Raw genomic sequence first — 14,043 nt, 5'->3', positions numbered from 1 at the left:
GCTCATGCGAAGCCGCTGCATCACGGAACCTTGTTCGCACAAACGAATTTACCAAATCGATTGGATATGAATTTCCAGTAGATGATGTCTGAGCTTAAAATGATGAAGGGACTCGACTGGTACAATTGTGTGCTGCATCCTCTTTCTACCGCCCGCCCGAGCGAGGCACGGGTCACTCCTTCCCCCTCCCGTTTTTTTCGATTCTTCCATTTTGCTGCGACAAGGTCCAAGTCAATGGCACCAATAGACCGATCCATTAACGGAAGTGACAGTTAGATGCGATGCTATCCAGGTCCCGCGAGATCCGCAGACGACAGACCGAAGTAGCCTCTGATCCGCAAGCCATGTGATGCCGTCGCCGACGGTCGTGGCCGTGCCGCCTCCTCCTGGTGTCACGCCCAATTCCCAGCATCCGCCCGACGCAGGCCGGACGACGATACTCGGAGGAAGCACCGTCTGTGTCACGGTGGTCTTCGTTGGCTTCTTGCTGCGCTGCTATGCCAAGTACTCGATAAGACAGAAGTACACGATCGAAGACTGTATGCTTCCTTTTCTCCCTTTCTCTCGCGAGGTCGCTCTTTCGCTTTCTTGCTGTCCTTGTTCGGGACAGCCCATCACTCAGTCAGCACCCTATCTATCTGCTCCCCGTCTTGTCCAGTCACGCCCGGCAATCCCAAAGGACCTGTCTAACAACTACGCCCAGGGTCTTGCGCCATTGCTTGGGTACGTATCCTCTGTCGACCAAGCAGTACTAGATAGACTGACGGGCCCACAAGGTTATGATAACGGTTTACAACTCTGTTGGATTCATGAGTTAGTTATACCTCGAGAGGAACGGTCTGGTGAGACTTTTAATTGACTAGTACATCGCAGTGTACAAGCACGGGTGGGGATACCATGCCTGGGACCTGTCTGCTTACGACTATTCCCAGTTTATGAAGGTACAGTAGCTATCGCCCATACCTTTCCACCGCCACATTCATCTCTCTTCTATACCCGCTACGACTCGTCAGAAAGTTCCTACGAAATTCCCCTTCCATGTGTGTGTTGCATCTGACAATTGCCTCTAGTGGCTGTACATTCAGTCTCTTCTCTACGGACCAACGGTGTTTTCCACCAAGGTAACGCTGCTTTTCTTGACATCTCGTGTCTGCTCGGTCCGGAGAACCATCTCGAAGGGCATCCACCTCTTCATCTATTTTCTCATCATCTGTTACATACCGCTGCAGATCGTCAAAACCATCGTCTGCTTGCCCATCGAGGCCTATTGGGACCCCGAGGTCCGCAACGACACGGCGAAGGATGTGAAGTTCCTCAATCAGGGCGCCATATTCATTGTGGACTCTGGCGTGGCCGTCGTCACAGACGCGACGATAGTCGTCCTCCCCTTGTGCTGGTATGGTCCATGCGTCTGCCTCTTTGTATGAAGGTCAGGGCTGCTGGCATCCTCGGAGCCGGCGGAGTGGCGGTGGCGGTGACTGCGTACAGATTGCCCCTTTTGTTCAAATTCGAGCGCTCGATGGATGTGACAGCGGGACTCGTCATCATCGGCTTGGTCTGGTAGGTGCTCGGTTTTTGTTCAACCTCCGTGGTTTTGATACAGCACCTCGGTTATTGGTGTCTGGATTCACATGTTTTCTTCCTAACATTGACCCAGTTCGCTGGAACAGGCCATTGGCTTCGTATGCGCTTGTCTGCCCCTCCTCAACCTCTTCAAGTCCAGGCGCATGACCCCCCGGCGGTCCAGGCTGCTGGCGAATGTCCCCCGCACCTTCCACCACCGAGGTAAGCCTGCTGATGGCCACTGCCTCGTCAAGAAACCATCGCCAAGCTCTATTGGCCAATCTATGGGAAATTTGGCAGCTCAAGGCGAGGATCGGCGTCCAGCTGGTGGCGGAACAGGGTCCGAAGGTGTCTCCCGAGGCACGCGAGACACGACGTACGATACCGCCTGGGACCGCGAGGCAAACTCTCCTGGCGAACAAAGAGGAGTGTGGCTAGCCGCCTCAAGGGGTTCGGCCACAAGAGGTCACGAGCAAAGTTCTGAGAACAGGACGGTTCGGATTGCAAACGACGAGCCTACCAGCAGTAGCCCGCTACCGAAACCACAGGCTGTCATTATACGAGACAGGATATGGGATGGTGATAGGACACAGGGTTCATTGAGCAACTACGACAAGAAACCAGCCAACATAATGTAATACATTCCATCTCCCATCTGCCGGAAACAAGACATACGCCCCGACCGTGGCCTGGTCCTACAAATTGGAGACGACCTCTGAAAAACGCCTACTTGATGTGGTTTGAATAGTGACGCGGAATTCCACTTTCGAGATCAACAGAGTGCGAGAAGAAGACATGGAAATGTCTACGTCACCCTTTGCGTGTGACGGTCGCCGCGGGTTGAGGCGCTGCAGGCACCATAGACTTGGCATTGTCAGTATCAGGGGACTGACTAAGCTTAGTAGCCACTATGACATACTGCAGCCTCACATACATGGGGCAGGGCTCATTTGACAGATACCTACTGTGTCAATTTGGTGTGCCTGGCTGTGGTTGGGCATGATCTCCGTGTTTGGCTACTGTCTCGAAGCGGAAGGTGGCCATCGATGCCGGCTGCATCGCAAACGCAGACTCGCAGGATCTTGCAAGTGAGGAGAAGCGATCGATCAAGTCTTCATAAGCACGAGGGCCAGTCAAATCAGATCCACCGTTCCAGTTCCAGGGAGCCGGCTCGTCGGGAGCTACTCTAGAGGCTTGGGACATACATACATCACCATGGATTTCCGAGATCGTCGTACGCAGCATTGCATTAGTGCTTACGTCCCTTTGTGTTGCCGGCATAACTGCCCATGTCCGACGCTGCTGACTAACCCGCAGTTGGGGAAGCACCCCTGTCCAATTCCGGGCAAACGCATCCATCTGCCTGCATGACGGAAGGCGGTTTGTTTTCAAATCCCTACATCCAACTGAGCTTGTCTGCTGCTGCTGGCAATCACACACACACTCACTCACACTGCGTTCGGCGCTCTCTCCTTCACCCCCGGCCGGCGAGCCTTGTTCGTCGTGAACGAGCAATCTCCACCAAGACTATCACACACTTGCGATGCCGCATCCGGCCGCCGACGAAGAGGAAGAAGAGGGGAGTAGCAGGCCTCCACCCCCTTCTTCCGGGCCCGAGGCGGGCGGCCAGGCCAGGCTGGTTACCCCGCGCGACCCTGAGGACTGGGAGCGCGTGAAGCCCGTCCTCAAGGAACTGTACCTGAACCAAGGCCTCACCCTCAAGGCGTTGGTGCAAGAGATGCGAGATGTCCACCACGTCAAAGCCACGTAAACCTATCTCCGCTATCGCTTTCTTTATCATTTCTCTCTTTTGTCTATCCATCATCGCAAATAGTCAAACCTTCGAAGTTATTTCGAGACATAATATAACACGGTATATTTGTGTACTGACGTGTGACTAACCAGCATCCGCCAATACAACCACCGTTTCGCCAAGTGGGGTTGGCGGAAGTACAAGAAGAAGAGGCAGGGCAGCGTTGCGGCACAGTCGACGGCGTCGCAGGATGAAAGCTATCAAGGCGACGTCTCCAGTGTGGGTAGTCCCGAGGCTCCATCCGAAGTCACTTCAATCGTCGCTTCGCCTTCATCACCCACCAAACTCTTCATACACGAGTCCGACTTCGGTAAGTAAAGCTGAAGCTACCCCCAAATCCCGCGAGCCTGCAACGACGCAAGTGTGTACCTGGATTTGTCACGCACCTGTCCTACTGCGTTGGTAGGTCGGTAGCCAAAAGTCGCAATTTGCTAACCGGTGTTTACTTTTCTCTCTCGCCATAAAGCGGCCCGGGTGAGCTCAGGACTCAACTCTTACCGCAACTACATCCGAGGTTGGGCGGCGACGGACCCGCGATGGCTGAAGCCGACCCGGTATCAGAGCATAGAGGTAGACCGCGTCCGCATACCTATCGAAGACCAACTTATCGTGGCGCGGCACTATGTCCGCTCCAAAGACTATGTCAATGCTGGGCAGCTGCTCCGCGTGGCTTTCTTGAGCATCGAGCCGCTCGTCAACGACCAGCACATCTCCGGGGCGTGGGACCTCTTCATCATAGCCCCACTCGTGATATGCGAGATGGGTCACGATACGGACATTGTCATGAAACTATATACTAAGTAAGTTCGTTCGTATATGTGCCTATCTGACTGCGGGGTATACCCAATGAAGCGAAATACATTTTACGTACTAACGGGGTGCTTTCTACGGCGGCAAACAGTTATCTCTACCAACAAATGCTGGTCAAGCGGGGTAAACAGCACCCGATGACCTCGATGGCGCTGAGCCTCCGCGCCGCGGCGCTCGAGGGGCACGCGAGCGTGTTCGACTTCATCTCGAAGCTGTGCGCGCTGCTGTACGACACGTTCCGGGACCTGCGGGGCCTGTGCGCCTCGACGCTCTACAGCCGGTGGCACTTCGCGCGCCTGACCAACGACACCGAGGCCAAGGCACAGATGGCCGATAGCTGGCGGCAGCTGGCCAAGCACGCCGAGGCCGAGTTCGGCGAGCTGAACATCATGGTGCTCAACTTCCAGTCTATGGCGCTGCAGGGGGACGACGCGCGGCCTGACGGTCTTTAGCGACGAGGAGGCGGTCCGCGGGCTCGAGCACATCGCGACCGTGACCAAACAGCAGTGGCGCCAGTCCAAAAACCGCAGCGACCGCGCATGGCAGGCTGCCCTCCAGGTGAGCGTGTACCGGCTCTCGCATTACGCCATGGCCAAGTACTGGGCCACACAGCAGCAGCAGCCACCGTCGACACCACTGCCACAGCAGGTTCAGGGGCAAGGAAAAGGGCAACAGAACGGCGAAAGTCGAGACAACAGCATCGACAGCGCCCGAGCCTGCTTGGTGCAGTACTGCCAAGACATGGTCTTCCTCGAGCCGGACGTGACGCCCGACGCGCAGTGGGGCAAGTACGGCGCCTTCGCCGAGGACATACTGCGCGAGGCCGGGCTCGAGCGGGAGGCCCAGGCCGTGGCGTGCTGGCGGCAGCAGCGCGAGATCGACCCGGCGGTCCGGGCGATGCTGGAGGGCGAGGAGGCGGAGCGGGCGGGGGATACGGAGTGGTGGTCCAGTTCGGCGGATGACAAGATGGTGGTGGAGGAAGAGTTGGATTCGGACTGAGGGCCAACAGGTATGGGCGACATGTAACTCCAATGTGAAGGGTGTAATGGCTACTCTTCTGCTGAGGTGTTCGTTGGGCAGGGCCATATGTATCACAAGTTGGGTAAACAGAGTCTACAGGATCACTCCCCCAAAGTTAGGCAACAAATAAGAGCGAGCGGGTTTGCGTTATCCCAACACCTGTACCATCATCGCGCTGCCCCGTCTATTTGGCCATATACCTAAAATACACATATAGGGCCCCTATGCGACTACCCCTTAACTCGACTTACACGCGGGTTTGCTTATAGTTACCCGCTAAGGTTTCTGACTCGAAACTCTCATACTCTCGACCAATAGGCAACCATCGTCGCCCAAAGCTTAGCGGGGGTGCTTAGCTTAGATATTACTAGCAGAGCATACATCTTTATTGCAGTTCTCGTCGCCAGCCTTACAACCAGACAGACCCAACCCACTCGTCACCTACCTGCTATATCTGCCTTTCGCTATATACTTACGGAACCACCCTAGATTTCGTGCCTGCCCATGCTACCTGACAGGCTTCCTGTCTGACACTGCCGCTGCCGTCCACAAGGAAGGCGATTAGTGCCAACGCTTCCATCGAATCAAAGTCTTCGTGGCTCAGTTGGTTAGAGCGTTGGTCTCATATCTGCGTATATGATTCGGCTAGACGTCGGGATATCCAAAGGTCGTGAGTTCGAGTCTCACCGAGGACATTATTATACCTTTTGCCGTTTTCAACGACAACCACCAAATATTTTTTTTTTTTTTTTTTTCTTCCGGTTTTAGACCCACCCATTAAAGAAGGATAGGGGCAAGTGAGGCTTGTTGCAAATGAGTGCACGGGCTCTTCCTTACCTTTTGAGGGGTGGGTGGATGGCAGCAAAAAGGTGAGGCACGAAGGCTTCTGGTATGTTTGTCTGATTGACGGCGTTCAGTCCATCAGCGGATTATATGAAGTTAAGGCATATCAAAAGTCCAAAAAAGAAATCTGTGTTGCTGTGTGAGGGAATCGAACCCCCGCCTCTAGCTTGGAAGGCTAGAATTCTACCACTGAACTAACACAGCTGCTGTTCGGCAATTGCGCTTGCTTGATGAAAAGGATGGCATTATTAGTCACTATAGTACTTGATAGTAAGCTAAGAAGACAGGTTTGTACCTCGGCACGCGATGAACTATCACTCCCGAGTTCATGGCACTTTGGAATTCATTCTCCGGCAGCCGTAGAACATCCTCAAAATGGAAGTGTCGGATTCCACCGCTACGTGCAATCGCCGCTCGAATCATCAGCGTGGACAAGGGCTTCAATCAGGCCTTCATACTTGGATTGTCTGCTGCCTACAACTCCATCGCTAGCTTGCCGCTAGGCCCCTACCCGGACCAAGACAACCCGAAGAAGCCAGCAAGCGTTGTGAAGAGCAACGTATACAATTGTACGTATGACGGAGCGATCCGCTCGGGTGCCAAGTCTTGTTCTTGGATCCCGAGAAGTGCGCCAGAGCTCATCGTCTATCTCCGGAAGAGATCATGCCCAAGCCAAAACGGAATCCAAACCCCATAGTCCTTCCTCCCTTACCTTACGGTAACATACAGACATGGGCAACTTATCCCCTAGTTCACACCACATACATGATGATCCCCTGCACTCAGTCCTTCAATCGAGCCATAGCCAACCCGTCCCAAAGCGGGCACAGCCAAGCCTCTAGCCGCGGGTTCTCTTTCATCTCGCGGTTGAACTCGCGCAGCGTATCGAGGTCCCTGTCCCAATCGCTCCGAGTGAAGTCCTGACTGTGAAGTTGCGCGACCGGGTTGTTCGCCTCGCTGTCGTCGATGACGCCGCCCCAGCGCAGCGCGTTGTCGCCTATGATCAGGCCGCCCTTGCGCAGGAGCCGCCTTCCCTTGCTCCTGGTCTCGCCGTTGGTGTTTTTGTTTGTGGAGGAGCGGGGCGAGTTTTCCAGGATGGTCCGCAGGTAGGCAGGGTACCCCGACTTCTGCGCGTCGATGAAGATGATGTCGTATGGCTGTGTCTCGATGTCTTCCTCAACAACATCGGGTGCCGCTGGGACTTGCTGTGCAAGTGTGGTCAAGGCGTCGCCTGTCACGACGCGGATGTTGCCCAGGCCGTACTCGGTGAAGACGGAGCGCGCTTGGGCGGCGTACTCTGGGTCGAACTCCAGACCGGTGACCTGGCCCCCGGTTCCGACGGCGTAGGACCAGACCATGGAGGAGAAGCCATGGTAGACGCCGATCTCGAGGACTGTAGGTAGGGAATGCTTGTGGTTAGCCAGATCAGGTGTCTTATTGTAGGGGACGCCATTGTGAGTTACTTACCTTTCTTGGCCCCAATAAGATGAGCAAGCCACACCATGGCCTGCCCCTGGAACGTCGAGATCATGATGTCGGCTCGCGGCTGAGTCGAGACGATGTGGGCATGGTACTCCATGAGCTGGCTTGGGAGACTGGCGGAGTGCCGCTCCGAGTACCCCGTCACGCGACCCGCGACGTCCTCGTTGGGATACAAGACGGGGGCTCCGGACTTCATGGTGGTAGTTCAATGGGATGAGGTCAAGCTGTGTTGTTGCTGTTGTGGTACAAGTAGGAGCAAGAGGCAATAGAACAAAATCGAAGGAAGCAGGCCAGCAGAAAGGGCGATGTGCGTTTATGTATGTGAATGGTCAAAGATAAAAGACAAGTAGAATCCCCAATTCAATGTCGAGTTTGAGTGGGAGGCCTGGTAGGAAGGTCACAACCACCTGCAGGTGGGCGGGCAGCTCATGAAACGCATCAGCTCCGTCGCGCTTGGTCAATTCCAGAAGCAGAAACCAAGTCCCCAAATGAATGCGAACATAGATATCAAACTGATCTTCAAAAGCAGGCCTATAAGTCTCGGGTAAGCAGCATGTGTAAGGTAGTTCAGTATGTGTCAGATAGCTGACCCAAATAAGGGGCACATTGAATATGACCTCCAGGCACACCGGTCCTGCTGCGAGGGGGTGGACGAGGAAGCAAGCTGGTAAGGAAAATTGCAGAAGATCACAAAAGAGTTTTTGCATAGAGTACATACAGAACTGACATTACAATTAGGATTTTCTTCTATCCGACATCAAAGACTTGTTGGCGAGCCCTTCTTCCAATCTGTGCTACCAATGTCTGATCACTCCCACCGCCAACGACTAATAATGTCGTGTGACCCATCCAACACATCCAAGCAAAGACATAAGAAAGGGAAATTGTGGCACTACCTAATCAGCCACTATGCATTTTTAAAAAGACTTTCAGTAATCAGAAAACCAATCCCCACCGTCCACTGCTATCAGCCCTTGTCGGACAGCATCGAGTTGCTTCCCGTTTTGCAGCAAGGGGCAGATGCCAATGAGAAGGGGAAGATTTATGTACGGTTGTTGCTGGCCTTGTAGGCTTTGGTACCGAGGAGGGCCTCCGCAGTGGGAGGCAGCACTCTCCGCAGCACACGCACACATACACTCTCGTTTAGAGGAGAGCGAACGCAGCACCGCTCAGGCCGAACAGGAGGCCACTCACGGCAGAGATGCCGAAAGAAGCCGCCCCAGCAGTCTTGGCCGGGGCCGGCGCCGAAGTAGTGGTAGGAGGCGGCGAGGGCTGAGGCTGAGGCTGAGGCGCGACGGGCTTCTGAGTGGTAGGAGGCGCGACGGGCTTTTGAGTGGTAGGAGGCGACGGCCCCGCCTGGATCGCGGTCGTGGGCACGACAACGACGGCCGGGGGCGCGATCGTCTTGGTCGACAGGACGGGAGCAGGCACGACGGGGACGGCGACCTGGGTGGTACCGACGGCGGCGGGGGCAGAGGCGGGGGGCAGAGGGGGGAGGAGGGCGCCGGCACGACGGGGGTGGCAGCGGGCGGGGCCCGGGAGACGCTGATCCAGGGCATGGGCATCGTGGTGGAGCAAGGGATCGTGGTGGTGACGGTGCTGCCGCTGACCCAGACGGCGCTCGACGGCGCCGCGGTGGTGACCGAGGCGGCGGGCCGCGAGGTGTGCCGCCAGTGCGTCCGCGTCGAGGTCACCGCCGCCGGCTGCGTCCAGGTGTAGTTGCTGCTGATGTAGACGACGGGCGAGGTCGGCTGGGGCGAGACCTGCGTGCACACGGGGCAGGGCACCGTCATGGTGACGGTGCCGCTGGCCCAGATCGTAGTAGGCGAGACCACCAGGACGGGAGGAGTAACCGGGGTCGTCGGGGTAATCGGGGTGGGAGTAATGGGGGCCGGGGTCGGGGTCGGGCACGACGTCACCGTCGTCACGCCGCCGGGGCACGACGAGCACGGCAGTGTCAGCGTGACGGTGGAGTTGGACCAGAGCGACTGCGTCGTCGTCATCACGATGGACTGGCTGCCCGTGACGAGCTGGGTCGTCACCAGGGGGCCGGGGTCGTCACGGGGGCCGTCGTGGGAGCATCGCTCGAGACGTTGGCCGCCTGTCGTCGGTGGGGGATAGGCGCTGCCTCGAACAGGCCCAGCTTCTCCACGCGCGGACCGTCGCGTCGCTGGACGTTGCGGCTGGCCTCAGCCGTGCTCAAGAGAGCAAATATGCTGATAGCGGAGAGCCTCATCTTTCTCCGCCTCCTGGTTGCCGGCTTCGGGGGATTGATTGTATGCAGCAAATGCTATTGTATACTTATGAAGAGCGAACGTAGCGTAACGACTGTTGGAGAAAAAAAGGGGATTTTGAAAGAGTTATTTTGCGAGCCTGTAAAATAGGTAAACAAGACTGAATATAACGAGTGAAAGTTGTCAGACCTTCGAGAGGAAGAGTTCCCCTAGGAATTTTATACAGGCAGATTGTAGTAGTTTGATAAAAAAACAAACCATAGATTGAGGCCGGGCACCCCGTATATCTAGTACGGACTGTCAGAGAATGTCGCACAATGGGAAGACTAACTAACACATTTCTATTTTGCCTCGAGGCAGGCCGGACAGCTCTAGACATTGGACTATTCCTAGCCAAACTCGTATACCAGCCCGCAGTAGTTTGACGCGAGTGTCCGCTGCCAAATTGGAACTTCCTCTTCATTTTCATGTCTGTTGGGATACTAGTGTGCCACGCTCGGCAAAGAGCTTCGCCAGCCACTGGCCCAATTGTTGTACGGTACATATGAATAGCAACACCCACCACCTGCCGTTTCGTTCTTTACTGATGCCCAGCAGGGTTGATTTAGATCCGAGGTTCTCTCGGTAAACCCGGAGGGACCAGGCCGCATTCTAGGGTCACATATACATTCCTCGGCCCGTATAGGGAGCTCTAAGTGCGATAATTACTCGTAGCGCCGTCTTGACAAGGCATTGTACTTCTTTTTCCTGGCTGCTTGCCTTTCTATGGTAGTAGGTACCTGGTGTTCGGCGTCGTTTGCTGCCTTGGCAGGGTCCTGGTTTCCTGTTACTCCCTGATCCCCTTTGCGTTGGTGCGGTGATATAAACCCCATGAGCCGACCAACGCTGTGGTATTTCTTCGCGGTTGTCAGAGTTGACACCTTCTTTCGAGCGCAAACTCTCAGTGAGCCTCCTCAGGCACACCAGAAAATAGGCCAACCCTCATACGGTGACTCTGCAAGGAAAGGATCAGTATTTGTGCCAGTCTCGGGTCGGGGGCTTTGTCTGTTAGACTTATACGCACAAATGGCAGCTTGGGTATTACCACAGCGAGAGTAGCCAGGAAATTGATGGTGAAATACGTGAGGTCGTAATTGGTGTAGTGCGTGCTCAGGAGGAAGAGAACGATAGGGACGCTAAGAAGGAACTTCTTGGCCGGTGTGTACTGGGCACCATCGTCGATTTGCTCCCACATGTTCAAGTTGTCGTAGGCTCCGCTGTTAAACTCAAAAGGCGTGCCGCGAACCCAGTGGAACATGATATACGAGCCGAACATGTACGAGATATTCGTCAGGGTCCACGAAGTTTCCTGCGACACGCCGGGGAGAACATCGTAGAAGACTTTGAGGGCGAAAATCAAGACGAAGTGAATCGTCCAGGCACCTATATGGAGATATCCAGGTTAGCTCATCAGCCTAAAACCAAGTCGACATTCTAGGAGCGACTCAATCTCTCCCGCCACCGCTGCTATTGTGATGCTCGCTCGTGCTTCGGGTCGTTTTGTAGCCACCCCGGCTTGAACCTTGTTTCATGCTTGTGCCTTGCTTCTTGGAATAGTCGGGGTCGAGCATCTCTTTCACCTTTTTTGGCCCGAGGGCTTAGAGATATGTTACGTACCTTTTGCGTTGACCCATTGTGCGTTCAAGTTCGGGAGGGCCGATTGGTCACTCAGTTGCTCTATAGGCTCCTGAGGTTCTTGGTAGATCTGTAGGATACTACTGGACCTCCGTCTCCTGGTCGACTTGCCCTCGTCCATGTTCAAATACGTATTCCCCCTGCGCGAGGGGGAGGGTTTGTGCCGACGCCGTATGACACGGTGCGGGGGAGGACTATCGGGGAAGACAGTTTGGCGGTGTTGGAGGAATCTTCGTGAATCTTTGTGTTGGCCACCGTGGGCAATATGGTCGTCAAAGTCTCGCGACGGGGCGGGACTTTGCGAATACCGGGGAAAAGAAAGGAGACGGGAGTCGTTGATTCTTTCGTTTCGCTGGAGGACGAAGACGGCAGGGAGCGGGCGACGGGCGTGGGAGACAGTTGGAGTGCTTCGTGGTACTTGTGATCACACGGAAAAACAAGATGCGGGCGACCAATGGGGTGTGTCTGGAGGGCCAACAAAAGGAAACCCGGAGGCGAAAATAGTAGTAGTTGTAGTAGTAGTGGTAGTAGTACGGTAGCTCTAGGGAGCATATGCACAAGCCGCGACACGTGAGCCAGAACAATATGGGTGCTGCTACTTTGTAGAGATGCCAATCAATGGTGGAGAAAAAGGAGAAGTGGCTTGGAGGACCAATGAAGAGCCCCAATCGAAATAGGCAGCGAACGTTTTCTCTCCCTCTCGTCACTCTTTTTGCGGGGATTCCGGATGGGAAGTGGGTGGCTGAGGTCAGATCAGGTCGGATCGTGTGGTATCGTATCGGATGTGCAGATGCGCGTACGCAAAAACGTTTGCTTGTTTGGTGACGAGGATGGCTTTTTCGGGTCAATTGAGGTCAGATGTAGGTGTTCAATAAGGTAGGTACATGCAGCTCAAAAAGGGTCACCGGGTAGGCATGGGCAGGCAGGGCAGGCAGGGTAGGGGGGGTAAATGAAGGTTGTAGTTAGGATAGATGTATGTAGATAGGTCACTGGTGCAGCTGGAATCGGAGGAAGTTCGACACACTTTAGGCAGGTGGTGGGAGAAGTCGAGGTACACTAATAAGCATTTGCAGGGAGCTCTACAAGTGCGTGTACGTGAGTAGCTGTCTCGCGGCGCAGCTCTCTCCTGTTCCTGGCCCAGTTGCCCAGCCGGCTCCGATGCGCTCTGCACAGCTTGGTGGATCACTTACGTGGATGGTCAAACTGGCAGCTCGCCTATCAGACAGCCTGGCCGCAACTCGCGGACACCGGCAGTTCAGGTCAGAACAATCTTGGCCTTCTTCGCTCGCACCACATGAGCCTCTCCCCCCAATCGCTTCATTCCGCCTCAGGAAAAAAACATCCCAATTCATTACCAGGTTGCATTAGGGGCCGTTACCGAGCCAGGGGGCTCTTTTCGACCGTCTAGAATTGGCACCCGGTGCGGAGATGGAAACCATTCCGGGATGATCCCCTGGCCTTCGGCGCCATTGCTTTCGCTCTGCCCCCATCTCGTAGGTGCGCCAAGAGCTATTGCAATAAGCCCAGATACAGATTTCTACGTTGGGATGCGAAGGCAGTCAATGCGTATAGGAGGAGCGAGCTTCGTCGGCACGGGCTGCTCGAAATAAAACCCACCAGACGTATTCTTCGGGTGTTCCTTTCTTTATATTTGAACACTAACCTATATTCTGCCGGATTTTGTCACGAACCCGAAATTGGATTTCTCTAGCTTCAGGACGGTCTGCTGTGTGTATTTTCTTCCGAGGGGCGAGACTCGCCGGCGTCGTGCAAGCAATCGAAAGCTGGGCTCTTGTCTCCTGTTCCAGGTCTTTCAGGGTCTCACTTCAATCATCGTTATCAGACATCTGAGGTTCCACTGATAAATATCCAGCCAGCCCCGCCACAGTGTTGGCTCCCTTGGTTCTCAAAGCGAAAGAAGAAGAAAACGAACCATCCTGGTCATTGGGGATGCAACACGAGAATGGATGGGGTGCCGGGATACCTCAAAAGCCAATTAGATGAACACAGGTGGGAGATTGTTCAAGATGCCATTCGATACGATATATGAAGTGCATTCGCCTTGAGATATCCCTCGTCGGTGATGGACTCCTGCCTTCCGCCGTCCAATGTTGAGTTACTCGGAGAATCCACCCGGAACCAAGTGTCCGGTAGACGAGCTTTATGCAATGGACACCTGCATCAAATCAATTTCCATCCATAACTCATAGATGTCCTTTATCCTTCGGTTCTTTGTTAGATCAAACGACGATGTGATCAAAGTAGTGAATAGTCTGTATCAAAAGCTAGTGTACTGTAGTGACGCACGATTCTACCATACAAATATTTCTATCAAGTGTAAGCAAGGCTTCACTGGCACAGGGAAAGTGGCAGGCATCTCCGTCACGGGCAGCTCAATTGTCCGCCAATCTGTCCCATCGAATTCCACCCGAGTTGGGATGATGCCCCCTGAAGGGCCCACTAACCCATTGCTGAAAGGGCAGCCGCAGGACCCGCATTTCCACCCGCGTCGCAAAACTCTAAACTAAAGTTGCGATCATTGATGCAGCTGTCTGAAAAAAACCGCCATATCCGTTGAGAGAAAGCAGCATCACCCTACCAACG

General features: G+C 54.7%; 5 protein-coding genes across 5 annotated transcripts; 2 read left to right on the top strand and 3 right to left on the bottom strand.

Moving 5' to 3' along the window:
• Window positions 1–349: 349 nt before the first annotated feature.
• PG986_011128 (uncharacterized protein) lies at window positions 350–2,201 on the top strand (the record flags this gene model as incomplete). The annotated part of the gene is made up of 6 exons (XM_066847350.1): window positions 350–727; window positions 777–813; window positions 874–941; window positions 1,071–1,396; window positions 1,435–1,560; window positions 1,658–2,201. The coding sequence occupies 6 exons, from the start codon at window positions 350–352 to the stop codon at window positions 2,199–2,201; spliced, it is 1,479 nt and encodes a 492-aa protein (XP_066696841.1).
• A 905-nt stretch (window positions 2,202–3,106) lies between these two features.
• PG986_011127 (uncharacterized protein) lies at window positions 3,107–5,185 on the top strand (the record flags this gene model as incomplete). Its single annotated transcript, XM_066847349.1, has 5 exons — window positions 3,107–3,330; window positions 3,469–3,686; window positions 3,843–4,176; window positions 4,278–4,556; window positions 4,609–5,185. 5 exons carry the CDS (start codon window positions 3,107–3,109, stop codon window positions 5,183–5,185), a joined length of 1,632 nt encoding a protein of 543 aa, XP_066696840.1.
• A 1,646-nt stretch (window positions 5,186–6,831) lies between these two features.
• PG986_011126 (O-methyltransferase family protein) lies at window positions 6,832–7,727 on the bottom strand (the record flags this gene model as incomplete). The annotated part of the gene is made up of 2 exons (XM_066847348.1): window positions 6,832–7,442; window positions 7,517–7,727. The coding sequence occupies 2 exons, from the start codon at window positions 7,725–7,727 to the stop codon at window positions 6,832–6,834; spliced, it is 822 nt and encodes a 273-aa protein (XP_066696839.1).
• Window positions 7,728–8,674: 947 nt separating this feature from the next.
• Window positions 8,675–9,534, bottom strand: PG986_011125 (uncharacterized protein; the record flags this gene model as incomplete). Its single annotated transcript, XM_066847347.1, has 2 exons — window positions 8,675–9,076; window positions 9,142–9,534. 2 exons carry the CDS (start codon window positions 9,532–9,534, stop codon window positions 8,675–8,677), a joined length of 795 nt encoding a protein of 264 aa, XP_066696838.1.
• A 1,171-nt stretch (window positions 9,535–10,705) lies between these two features.
• On the bottom strand, window positions 10,706–11,560 carry PG986_011124 (uncharacterized protein; the record flags this gene model as incomplete). Its single annotated transcript, XM_066847346.1, has 2 exons — window positions 10,706–11,187; window positions 11,422–11,560. 2 exons carry the CDS (start codon window positions 11,558–11,560, stop codon window positions 10,706–10,708), a joined length of 621 nt encoding a protein of 206 aa, XP_066696837.1.
• Between the last annotated feature and the right edge of the window lie 2,483 nt (window positions 11,561–14,043).

Source organism: Apiospora aurea (assembly GCF_038362705.1).
Source record: "Apiospora aurea strain CBS 24483 chromosome Unknown utg000007l_segment0_segment0, whole genome shotgun sequence".
NCBI classification, from domain to species: domain Eukaryota; kingdom Fungi; phylum Ascomycota; class Sordariomycetes; order Amphisphaeriales; family Apiosporaceae; genus Apiospora; species Apiospora aurea.
This window is presented reverse-complemented; position numbering and strand designations above follow the sequence as displayed.